This window comes from Kryptolebias marmoratus, linkage group LG16 (assembly GCF_001649575.2).
Source record: "Kryptolebias marmoratus isolate JLee-2015 linkage group LG16, ASM164957v2, whole genome shotgun sequence".
In the NCBI taxonomy this organism is placed as follows: Eukaryota; Metazoa; Chordata; class Actinopteri; order Cyprinodontiformes; family Rivulidae; genus Kryptolebias; species Kryptolebias marmoratus.
Window position 1 is genome coordinate 3,153,621 of NC_051445.1, and position 13,139 is coordinate 3,166,759.

Below are 13,139 nucleotides of genomic sequence, written 5' to 3' on the forward strand. Positions count from 1 at the left end.
TATGAAGGTGAAATCTGAAGCTAAAACTGAGTTGTTGCAGGTAAAGCCAGCAAAACAAGCAAAACAGATGCTGAAATGAGCAAAACCATAGATAAAAGTAACAAAATAGGAGTTAAAAGTTGCTAAAGTGAAGCTAAAAGTAGCACAACAGATGCTAGAGCTAAAATCAGCAAAATATTAGCTAAAATGAATTCCAACTGTAGCTAAAAGCTAAAAGTATTAAGGAAGATAGCTATGGAAAAACCACGGGTTTAACATGTTCTTCACATGTGGTGAAACATGGGATGACTTGTGATCACATGAACGTGTAAAATATTCCCAAATCACACAAGAAACATGTGCAGAACATGTGTTTCACATGTTTCTTCTCTGGGAAAACCTGAAGCAGCCGAACGGTAGCTAAAACTCTAAAAGCAGCATAAGAAGACAAAAGTAGAGAAAGTGTGCTTTGTTTGTTTTTGAAGAAGTTAAAAAGATCTCTGAGTATTTCTACGAAGAAAGTATTTGTAAGTTAAATATTTTGAAAAATCTAAAAGTTAGAAAAGCAGATATCTCCTGCATGATTTACAAAAAGGCTCAAACAGGACAAAGCATTCAGAAGAAGTTTGATTGTAAAAGACAAACAAACACAACAAACAGGAAAAGTGTCGGAACGCTGAGGCAGCTTTCACGTAATCAGGACTGGCGTGAGAATCTCTGGCTCCTGGAAGTGTTTCCTTTCGAACCACAGTGCCATAAACGTCACCGAAGACGAGAGCGGGAGGTTTCCGACACACATCCGAAGGGTCAGAGGTCAAGAGGAGCCTCGGAAGGTGGCGGCTCCTGCTTTTTCAGGGGCCCTTCAGGTTTCCTGTTGTCTTTGCTCCTTTGTGTCAGCTGTCCAAACGGGCACAAACACTTTACACCATCAGGTCTCCTCTGTTTACCGTTACCCTCCTCCGAGTCACAACTCTGACATCTGATGCTCCTGTTTGCTCCTGCCATCACCTCTCTGAACACATTTGGTCCTTCACAGGGACGGAGACCGAGGATTACAGCCCAAGTTAGGCTGTGAGAAAACAAACCCAAAAGTTAAGCAAAGCTGTCACATTTAAGTAAACAATCTAAACTATTTCTACAATTTTCCTTTAACTGACATCCAGCCTTCAGTCGTAGCTGCAAACTGAAGCTCTCTGACAGAAAACCAGTTTAAGGTAATCAAACTAACATCTAATCAACGTCAAACCTTTACATGCGTTTAGAAATAAGGTTTCAGGATGCTGCTGTGGACCTCAGTAAAAGGTTTTATGTAACCGTCTGACAGTAAACAGCTCTTCTTCTCGTTTAGCAGAAACAAATCTGGAGGATCCATCATCTCTGCAAACCAAGTCTGGACCTGCCTCTTAAAGGCAGACTATCAGCTGTGGACAGTTTATAACATTTCAAGTTCAGACCTGTACTTTTACAATAAAATTACTATTTGGCCAACGCCCCAGAGTTATTCACTCTTTTGTGACAGGGTTTGTCGACTTTCAGCTTGAACTTTGTAAGTCATTTAGAGAAACAAACAAAGAAAACAAAGAGTCTCTGGTCCTCCTGATAATTGATGAAATTGATAAGTAAAAATAATAAAACAGAAGAAGCACTTTGTTAGTTTGTGCTTCCTTAGCCGACAGCTCCCAGCTGCAGGACTGTCATGTCTGCTGCCATCTGGTGGACAATCAAACATATTACACAAATGATAGAAAAAGAATCAGGTCACTGAAAATGTTGCCTTTAGAATTAAACTAATAACAAGTCTAACCACTTTATAAACAAGCATGTGTAACTCACTGACGTGTTGAATGAAAGTCAAGGAAAATGTCCTAAAAAAAGGGAATATTCTACGTACTGCACAAAATAATTTTACTTATAAAGCATCTTCTGCTTTGATAAAAACAGTGAACTTTAGACAAACTTTGCCCTCGTTTGATCTGATGAGACTTTATTCTAAATAAAAGTATGTCCCAGAGTATGTCCATAAAAATATGTGCAAAAACTACTTCAGTTTCACATCAGTTAAGCATTTTTCAGGTGGTTTGATGTATTCAAAGGAAACCTGATTGTTTCTCTAAAGAAAACTAAAGACACTCCTAACCAAGCAGCACTTTTAAGCGATTTAATTCGTTGAAACTCGAGGTAAGAGTTGAAATTATGGCTTTAGAATCAGCCCAAATGTCACGATCTCTCCTGAACAAGAAGCAAATGTTTTAAGCTGCCACAAACCGAGACTCCAAACGACACCAGGGAGATCAAACCTCCTAATTTTTCTTTACAAAACAAACAAACAAACAAAAAAGACTAATTCAAATGAACTTCAACCCAATGAAACAATGAAAACTGGGATTTTCATTGTGCTTCTGGGTCCTAGGAGGAAAGATGCTCCAGTTCATCACATCACCTTAACCCCGCTGCTGATCTGGGGTCAGAACTGAACGGATCCTCCTGGTCCGTGGAAGAATCCCAAACCTCAGAACCTCAGACTGGAGAGCGTCTGCAAACACAGAAACATCTTTATTACCTCTTCTAAACGATGCTGCATACAGATCATAGCTGGGAGAAATCTACCGCATCAAAACAAAACGACTATTCAATTATTTCAGTAAAATTAAAATTTAACGAGTTCATTTATTGACATGATGAACATTCAGCTTATTCAATTATTTAAAGGAGTTTAATGAAATTTAATGAAATGAGTTCAATGTGTCTATTTATTACCATTATAAACATTCAATACATTTATTTTATTGTGTTTATTAGCCCTATTAAAACAGATTAATGTTTATTTATTGTTACAACATTCAATTGTTTTTGAATCATCTATTCATTTATCTCCAGACTGCAGGGTTATACAGGTTGTAATAATTGGTTTGAACACAAGGTGGCGATAAAGACTAAACATATTAAATTAAATTCTCCTCAGTTTGATGAAGATTTTCCAGATCCTACATCTGAATATGAGAAAGAACCTGGCAGAATCAGAACCGAAATTCTAAACTAAAGTATTAAAGTACTCACACACATGTGAGTACAAATATTCAACTTTATTTCAGCCTCATTCTGTGAGCATACACATCATTTAAGTCATATTTCTGTTTCTGGTGCAGCCTGCCGGGGTCTAAAACGGACACCAGGACACAGTTGGACAGTTGGACACCTATAAACCTCCAGAGCCATGATGGGATTTAAAACTCATCCTTTTACAGTCAGAATAAACGTTTCCATTTTACATCCTTTGACTGAAGCTGAGGACACCAAATACAGGAAGTTATAACCTCATAAAACATAAACTTCTGCACATGATGTTATTAAACCTGAACTAATTATAATATTTAGAGTAGAGCCTGATTTTGATACAGGAACAGTAATGACCTAAAAACAGTCAGTATTGTTCCTGTTATACAGAAAATACAGAAGTGTGTTGATATTTTCAGTGCTTGACATTTAATAAGTATTTATTAGAATAATATTTAAATCCTTTGTGTAAGCTGATCTTTAAAAGGTAAACTTTCCTCTGTTTTAGTACTGATAATACAAAGGAGCGTACAGAGCGTTCCTGGACTGTATGGAGAAATAAACCCATCATTTCTGTCAGTTTTAGGTGATCTGCAAACGAAGCAGCTGAAAGCGGAGCGTTGCTGCGACACCAGAAACACTTTTAGATCTTTAATTAAAGGTTTGAAAAGATGTAGGCTTAATGGTAACACCTCTATAAAGATATTTTGTATTTAACTTCTTATAAAAGCTCTTCCAAGGACAAGTATTGCAGATGAGCATTATTTCTGAAGCTACTGAAGGGCTTAGAGATGTTTTATGGTGTGGGTTTGGTTCGCATCAGTAAATAAACCTGAATCACTGAATGAATTTTAACGTTTCTGTTCGTAGTTTCACTGTTAGTCTGGAAAAATCCTTAAATACAAACATGAACGAGAAAAATGCAAACTTGCTGTGAATGCTGAGGGCTGAATGAGCTGAAACTCTGATGTTAAACCTTAAAGAAGCAGAACGACGGCTGAAAGCTGAAAGGAAGCAAAATGCTAGCTAAAAGTAGCAAAATGGCTGCTAGAAGCTGAAGGTAGCAAACAGTTCACTACAAGCTAAAAGTGTCAAAAAGCTGGCTAAAAACAAAACGAAACAAACAATTAAGAAAGGTAAATTTCCCTCATTTATCCGGTGGATCAGTCAGTAAAACGAGGCATCAGGTTTGATTCTTACTGAGACTGTTTGATTGATTAATATCTGTAACATATCAGCCTTTTTACTGATTGATGATACGGAGGATGGAAGCAAAGTTTTGTACATTTTTCCCTTTTTATAAACTGTCATGACTATTTTTTTTTTACTTTAACTCGTGTTTATTAACTGGCTGGTGGCATTTTTAAAATAAATGGTTATTATTTTGAAAAACAAAACAAAACAGTGCAATAAAGCACTTAAATGCATGACTTCTAAACTTGACATAGTGTGTCTTTCTAGTAGAAGTAAAATATAAATAAAATCTTTATTATCCAGTGAAAGATTTGTGTTAATCTGCGTGTCACTGAATTATTTTACACTTCAGTCTCCTGTGCTGTTTGTATATTTCTGAAACCAGCTGAAAGAGCCCCGTGAAGTGAAACGGATGTGAGCGTTCAGCTGGTCCTCATTCTCGACACAAAGAATTATAAACTCGAGCAGCCTGCACATGTCTGAAGCATGTCTGAAATAGCTGCACGAATGTGTGACTCTGTGCAGGACTGGGGGACTAAATATAAAACGAAAGGAACGTCAGTTTCTACGTAAAGCTACGGGAAGCTATGATGGGTTTTTGTTTTTATTATCACTTTAATTCGAGTAAAGATTAAAGGCTCAGCCTTTTATTCTGATTATTTTATGTTAAAAACAACAAAGTTGAAGCTTTATTCGTCAAACCTTAAAACTAACATCCTGTGCACTCTCAGAGGACGTGTTGTGAACGACTCTCAGCTCAGTGACTCAGTTAAAGCCATTTATGTGCTGTGAAATGTTGATTACCAGCGGCGGCCATCTTGAATTGGACTGACTTCAAAGGTTAATCAGCTGTAGATGTACATCCAGTGATTACTTTCTAAAAACCTCATTAAATTCCTTCAATGGTTCGTCAGATATTTTGCTAACAGAAAAACAGAGCTGACCCAAACAGTAAATCATAAAGTTTTCAGGAATGTCTCGGTGTCATAATGATTCCCAGGTACCAAATTTTAGCACAACAGCTGCAAAACTGACTGAATTAACGCCACTTCTGTGTTTTTAAGGTGAGTTGGCTGTGGCGGACATCTTGAATTGGGTTGGGTCCAAAAATAAACTAGTTTTAGATAATAATTCAATGATTATTGCCTAAAGGTTTCATTTAAATTCATCAAAAGGCTCATGAGATATTTCGCTAAAAGACATGCTTGACTCCAAATAGTTAATGGCAAATTTGTAAACAAACATCCTCAGTAACCTGTCTGAGCTCAGTGTATGTGTTCAGGATCACTCTCAGCTACTACCTCACCAATTAATATCTTATTACATGTAAAATTAACTGAATCACAGCTATTTGGATGTTTTTAAAGGTTTGTTGGCTGTGGCGGACATCTTGGATTGGGTTAGGTCCAAAAATAAACTAGTTTTAGATAATAATTCAATGATTATTGCCTAAAGGTTTCATTTAAATCCATCAAAAGGCTCATGAGATATTTCGCTAACAGACAGAGATGCTTGACTCCAAATAACCTGTCTGAGCTCAGTACATGTGTTCAGGATCAGTCTCAGCTACTATCTCACCAATTAAAAGCTCATTACATGTATAATTAACTGAATTACAGCCATTTAGATGTTATTTAAGGTTTGTTGGCTGTGGTGGCCATCTTGAATAGGAATGATCCAAAGGTTAATCAGCTGTTTTTATTACTTTTTGCAAGTTTCATAAAAATTCGTCCAATGGCTCATGAGACATTTTGCTAACAATTAAGTTCGTTTTAATATTAAAAAAGACGCATTCTTTATGAATCCATATGAAGAACAGCTAGGACAACATGAAGCCTTTTTTTTATGATCACTGTGTAAAAATAAACAATCTGTGGTGAATTAAAGCGCAGACACGGAGGCAGGTTATGTAAGCCGGTGGCTGAGGGCCAGTTGGTGTGTTTGTTGTGTCCTCCGCCCGAGCCCGGCCGGCCCACCCGCGGAGGGTGGCGCTGTTCCCGCCGCTGTCCCACCAATCGTTTTAAACAAAAACATGCGGATGAATGGGGCGGCGCTGTTTCTGCGAACACACACCCAATGAGTTTGCACTCTTCCTATCTGTGTCCTCACACACACACACACGGCGAGGCTGGATGAAACCGACGGTGTTTTCGAGCGGAATCAACGGTAGGTAAAATAAAACAGACACTAACGTCTGTCACGCGCGGCTGCTAGCTTAACTTATCTGTTAGCATTCGGCCCTGTATGCGTTGTGTGATACGGGTACTAAGCGCTAAAGTTGCTTTTCTGGTCGTGTTTTACAGAGAAGGGTATGTTAAACGTAAAGAATACCTTGTTGTTCCATTTGAAAAGCTAAAACTTACGAACCGTAGGTGTTTAGCGGAACATGGTGTGACAGGCATTCTGGGCAACAGGTGATCTTGACTCCCGGGCAGACGCGTGAGTGGCAGCCGTCTTAGCCAATCAGCGGACAGAGAGTGGAGCGCGCGGACCAATCACATCCGCCGTTAGTTGTCGGTGTGGGCGTCGTTCCAGGCGGACTGGGCTCACGCAGCGGCGGTGTCATCAGCGGTAGATCCACACGGGACGCAGAGAACAGGCAGGGAGGGTTCTCCTGAAGGTTTTTTTTTTTTTTTTTTTTTTCCGCCCTCGTTGCTGTGAAAAGAAGAGGAAGTACACCGTGAGCTGGGTTTCAGATCGTGTGGAAGCTAGAAGAGACGAGGATCGGGTTCACTCTTTTCTCTCCGGAACATTCAGACCGGTAGGTGAGGGATTTATACAGGGAGGAAACACGTTTATTTACCTGCTCAGTGAATTATTTTGTAAATTCATCGTAAAGAGAATAATTACTGCTACACAGTTACTAATACATAGCATTAACTTGAAATTACATTAACGTGTCAAACGATTAGTCGACCTTTAACGACGTTTGATTGAACTTGAACATTAAATTGACCAAAGTAAGGCCTTTATAAACTCCTTATTCCTTTTACTGGCATTAAATTAGGAAAATCAAACCAAGCAGTCATTCCACAGTGAATATGGCTCCAAGATTAACCCTGATAGGTCGAGTTCAGCTGAAATGTTTTCCATTTACCTTTAAAAACTACATTATAATTTGACATATTTATTACATAGGTGACATTGATATTCTTATGTTAGCACCTGTTAACCATAAAACGCCCTGTTTATGGTCATTATAGTCAATAGAAATACAAAGAAATAGTGTCTTTCTGACTGTAAAAAAAAGGGGTTTTTGGCTTACTTTGTCTAGTTTATATTAATGGTTTGATGTCTTTACAATCACTATAAGAAGAAGAATATTACAAATATAATATTTTTCTTATAGTGATTGTTGGTCCTCTATTGTAGAGTTTTTTTGTTATTATTTTTTGTTTATTTTAGGTACTGCTCTGTTATTGGTTAGCTCTTTAAGATTGCAGTAAATGAATTCATATCTGATATTTTGTTTTGGGTTTTTTTGTCTTTTTTTTGGTGACATTAGATGTTTATATTTCTAAGTCTGACGGCTCATCTTGTCGTCGGTGAATGGCGTTTGCGAGGAACGTCCTGTAACGTTCACGGTGGGTTTTCAGCGTCCTCGCCTCGGTTGCAGAGGCGTTGAATTTTCTCTCAGAATAGTCACAGAGTCGTCGCAGGCGTCTCCAACCCGCCTCGAACCCGTCTCCTCTGACAGGAAACATCCGAGGCAGATGTCCAGGTCTGAAAACCAGTTCTGCCTGTCTTTATTTTAAAAGCGTAGTCCAGTCGAATCAGTCAAACGTGGGGGTGGCTGCCAAGGTGGATACAAAGCAGGCCGAGGCAGCTGACGTGGGCGGAGGTGGACAACAAATGATGTGCGCGGCCAAGAATGCAGTTATTCCAGCCATTGACACAAAAATAGACTTTGACTTCGTAAAACTGGCCGTTCTGAATGCGTCACACATCTCGCTGGGTTTCAAACAGCCTGAATTTAGTCGGACTCCAACAGAAAATCTACGTGTTTGTTTAGATTTTGAGTCGTAAACTAGTCTCCACAGCCGCAGCTGCCATTATACGTCTGTTTTTTAACAGAAAGAATTAATGTGAAATGTCGTTTGTTTACACAGTTGTTGTTTTTTGGCCTAATTGAGTTGCTGTTGTCCCTCACCAGAATAACACATTTTATGTTTTCAGGTTGCTGCTGTCGTTTCGGACTAAAAGCACCTCTGAGGAATTTACCTGGTCACCTGCCTTAAACCCTCTTTAATCACCTGTTCCTTCCCATGTGGGAAGATGGGGAATGGATTGTCTGAACAACAAAGTTTTTCTTCCAGGATGTCGTTCTTTCAGACCTTTCACATTGCTATTCTTGGACTGGATTCTGCCGGGAAGACGACGGTGTTGTACCGGCTCCAGTTCAATGAGTTTGTGAACACCGTGCCCACCAAAGGCTTCAACTCGGAGAAGGTCAAAGTGAGCCTGGGCGACAACAGGACTGTTACGTTCCACTTCTGGGACGTCGGCGGTCAGGAGAAGCTCCGTCCCTTGTGGAAGTCGTACACGCGCTGCACGGACGGAATCATATTCGTGGTGGACTCCGTCGACGCGGAGCGCATGGAGGAGGCCAAGACGGAGCTGCATAAGATCACCAAGACCTCTGAGAACCAGGGGGTGCCGGTGCTGGTGGTGGCCAACAAGCAGGACTTGAGGCACTGCCTGGGACTAGATGAAATTGAGAAACTGCTGGCGCTGAAAGAACTGGGTCCTGCAACACCCTGGCACCTCCAACCGTCCTGCGCCATCATAGGCGACGGACTCAACGAGGGCCTGGACAAACTTTACGACCTGGTCCTGAAAAGGAGAAAGATGCTCCGACAGCAGAAGAAGAAGAGATAAGCCTACGATGGGACGAGATTGTATGTTTTTTATGTGAAGGAAAATGTGTTGCCTGGGTGGATTTAAGGTTCTACTGCAGGTTTCTATTCACTGTGCTGAGTTTTATCAGTCCAAAACTGAGCTTTAAGGTTCCCAGTCATGGTTGTACGTCAGCGCTGTTGATCAGGAAGTGAACATAAAGGAACACAGGAAGAAGAGGTGAAGGTTTCAGACACGTGCACAGATGATTGATTAGAAAGAAGGATTAAAGGTACTCACTGCAAGTCATGAAAACTGGTAAAAAAAAATCATAAATTAAGAAAATCTGTCTTTAAATTAAAAAAAAATGCGAATGGCTGCCGACTACCACTTTTGGGGTGAAAAAGTCAGAGAATTTCGATGCGTTGGTATGTATTTACGTTCAGATCTGTTGAGTAAAGTGTTTAGATAAAACTGCTTTGTTTACGTTGATTGTGGACCTGTCTTTTTCCTTTTTTTTTACATTGGCACCTGGTTGTGACCAGCCGGGTTGTTTTTTAAAAGGAGAAGTCAGTTTTACTGACAGTTTGTGCATCCTCCTCCATGTTGAACCACTGAACTGGTAAAAATGGAAGGAAATGAAAATGGATGAGCAGCAGAAGACGTCTCTGCTTCGTTAAAATCCTTTCCTGGTACCTCGTACCGGTTTGGAAGTTCTGCTGACCCGTCTTCATGGCGCTACGTTGCTCTTCTTGTTCCCCGATGTTTATTTATTTCTGACCGTTGTCTGACTCGATTCGTCTTCTTGTCCGATTCCGCCATGTTTGTTTACCTCCACAGTGGAGGTCAGTCACACGACTCGAGCCTCCTCGTGGTTTCCGGCGAATCCTGCTTTGTTTACATCGAGCGCGTACCCACATTTCAGAATTTCTTACTAATATATCTGGAAAACTACTGGAGCCGTTGGATATATTTCAGGAGAAGCTTTCCTACGTTCTTTATGAGCTGCAGTGAGTACCTTTAACAGCACCGAGGGGTTGGGGTCTGGAAGGGCGACAGAAGTTGTTTAAAGGATGCTAAAGTGATTTCAAACAGCTGTTTTAAACTATTTTACCAAAAATAATTTAAGGCTTTGAGTAGTTGAAGGGTTATATGGGGAAAAAATGAATTAAATAACATTGCACCTGAGAGGCAATAGTGTTTAATTATTTCAAATGTTGTTATAACTTGTACAATTTTTCACACTGGACTTTTTTTTGTGAAAAAAAAAAAAAGTATTATGCATTATTGCAGTATCCGTTTGCCTGCTGTCTTGTATCCTTTTTTTCTGAAGCACTTTAGATCACCTCTTTTTATGGAGTTTACAGATTTAAAACTGATCATATTGTGTTTTGATTTACAGATAGGTTTGGACAAAATATAACAAATGCTGATGTACAGTAGTTTTTCACACTGGCCTTGTTGACATTAGACAAGAAATCATTATGTTTTGCTAAATAAAGTATGTTTAGAACAATTCTGACAGTGCTTGAATTTTTAAATTCACATCGAGCCGGGGCTTCGAGACCTTGGTTGGCGTTGTCTGAGAGATGAAATATTAAAGCGAGCAGTGGGTGAGAACTTCTTTTAACAAGCAGCTAAACCAGTTTCCAAGGAGGAGTTCTGCAACGAGTCTCTCAAAAAAAAAAACACACAAAATGGATGCTCAGTCAGCCTAACCTTTAATTTTTACTTTACAAATTGGCTTTTGGTTTCATTTTATGCAGCTTGCACAGTAATTATGTCAACAGATGAGCACACCCAAAACCTGAGGGTCTATTTTAATGACCGCAGGAAAGTTACAACACGCCTTGTTGGACTTTTTCACCACGTACGCGACGTGCTGCTGGTGGGCAAAGATCACACCCACCGCTGTGAGTTTGTGTGGAATATCACACGTATCAAAGGTTCGACCTCCTGTGAGCGGAGTTAAAACATGTTTGTTGTTGGCTTCTAAAAGGCAAAGAGGCGGTTTGCCGGTTTGCCCTCGGGGCTACAAAGTGTCGTCAGTTCAGTCTGGAGGCCAAAGGCAGAGCAACAAGCCGGGGCAGGACTGCGACGGGTTCGAGTTGAACACTTGTTCTCTCGTTCCTTTGAAACAAACCAACCCAGCTGTCTGATGGAGCAGCTGGCTTCCTGAAATAACTCTGCCATGCAAAGGGGGTAGTTTGCAAATTACCTCGCTGTAAAACTATCTGATCCAATTAAACGTCGGAATTTAGGCCTTTATTATCCGCGGCTGCGTCTCAGTGGGGTTATCATATCTAAAAATAGAACGTTACATGGTTTTTGTCTAGATGTTTCCACATTTGTGTGATTTCAGGACTATCCCATCGATTAGTTGGATGCATTTCCATTTATGTGACACTTTTTAAAGATTTTTCAATTGATTTTTGTTTAGAACTGATGGAGTTGCAGCCAAATGATGTTGTTAACAATCTCATGCAATATGGCGAGATGTTTTAGAGCTCAGAGAATCTGGTAAGGATGACTCTTAGCTACTACCACACCAAATTTTAGCTCAGTATCTTGAGTTATAGCCATTTTTGTGTTGGCTGTGGCAGCCATCTTGAGTTGTGTTGACTCCAAAGGTCAGTCAGTTGCAGGGATGCAGTTAATGAATACTTTCTGAAACTTTCATTAAAATGTCTTCAGTAGTTAATGAGATATTTTCCTGACAGACAGCTAGGGTTGATGCAAACATTAATTACTGAAGTTTTAAGCAAATATATTGAGTAATTTGTAGTTCTTGAAGTACATGTTGGGGGTGATAGTCAGCTCAACCCACCAGGTTTTAGCTCAGTATCTGTAAAATTGAGTTTTAGCCATTTTCGTGTTTGTGGCGGCCATCTTTTATTGGACTGACTCCAAATGTTAATTGGTTGTAGATGTCCATCCAGCGATTATTGTCTGAGAGTTTCATTAACATCCACAAAATATTTTCTTTCTCGGCAGCAGAAATCCGACAGGAAATGATGGAGCAGTGTTGTGATCACATGCCTCAGGTTCCCAGAATGCCTCGTTTTGTCAGATGTTTAAGAATCAAGTTGTTGTCTTTCGAATCCCAGGTGCCTCTTCCGACCTCGACTGCCGAGGAAGGAAGCTTCGGGGCAGAGGCGTCCTGGCACTTTTCCTGATTCTGCTTTCCTCTCTGTTCGCCACATCAGCTCTTTATGCGTCCCGTCCCGCTTTGTACGCCAATTACTTTAGGGTCATTACTTCTCCTGCTGAAGCTCTCAGCAGGGAGTCAGTGTAAGGAAGCACTTTCATTCTCTTCAGTTTTGTTTTGCTGACAGGTTTATTGTGGCCTATAATAAGCTTCATATATTTATTTTATTAAATTAAAGGCGTAGAACTTATAAAGGGAATGCATATCGCCCGCTGCCTTTCATGTTGGAGTTTTACACCTTGATAATAAAATTATGAGCCATAACAGGAGATCTCACTCAGAGTATGTGCTGTGAATGACTCTCAACTACTACCACACCAAATATTAGCTGAATATCTGTAAAACTGACTGAGTTACAGCCTATTCTGGGTTCTCGAATCAGATTGGCTGTAAAAGTTAAGCAGTTGTAGATTCATCCAATGATTTGTTTCAGACCAGCAGAAACATTATCACTGCCTTTGACTTCTGTGGCGGGGGATAATAAATAATCTCTGATCCTGTTTATTAAACAACCTTGTTCTATATTCCGTCTTTTATCCCCTCTTGTCCTTCTGAAGTCTTCAGGGAAATGTTTATTGGAGTAAAGGAAAACCACGTGGCGTTAATCTGTTAACCTCAGCTGCTTTGGGGCATAAAAACTCAAACCAGCACTCTGTTACGTCTTCATGGTCAGGTTTGGAGTTGTTTATCTAAGATTTCCCACTTCTCCCTGTTTCTGTTCAGGAGTTGCGTCAGCTCAGCTGTTGTGAGGAAAAGCCCCGAGGCCCGACTGAGTGAAACGTTGAACAACATGTTCCCCTCTGAAAAAAACGCATTTCTACAGCGTTACGAGGCGGGAGGGGCCGCTGGCTCCAGGAGGGTTTCTCAG

At 40.2% G+C, this 13,139-nt stretch overlaps 1 protein-coding gene across 2 annotated transcripts; it reads left to right on the forward strand.

Moving 5' to 3' along the window:
- The first annotated feature begins 6,244 nt into the window (after positions 1 to 6,244).
- Positions 6,245 to 10,580, forward strand: arl4aa (ADP-ribosylation factor-like 4aa). 2 transcript variants are annotated; one of them, XM_017428644.3, is made up of 2 exons: positions 6,245 to 6,393; positions 8,404 to 10,580. In XM_017428644.3, the coding sequence occupies exon 2, from the start codon at positions 8,503 to 8,505 to the stop codon at positions 9,103 to 9,105; it is 603 nt and encodes a 200-aa protein (XP_017284133.1). In that variant the 5' UTR covers positions 6,245 to 6,393; positions 8,404 to 8,502; the 3' UTR covers positions 9,106 to 10,580. The 2 variants fall into 2 exon arrangements, with proteins under 2 accessions (XP_017284133.1, XP_017284132.1); XM_017428643.3 differs by lacking the exon at positions 6,245 to 6,393 and adding an exon at positions 6,839 to 6,988.
- The last annotated feature ends 2,559 nt before the right edge of the window (positions 10,581 to 13,139 follow it).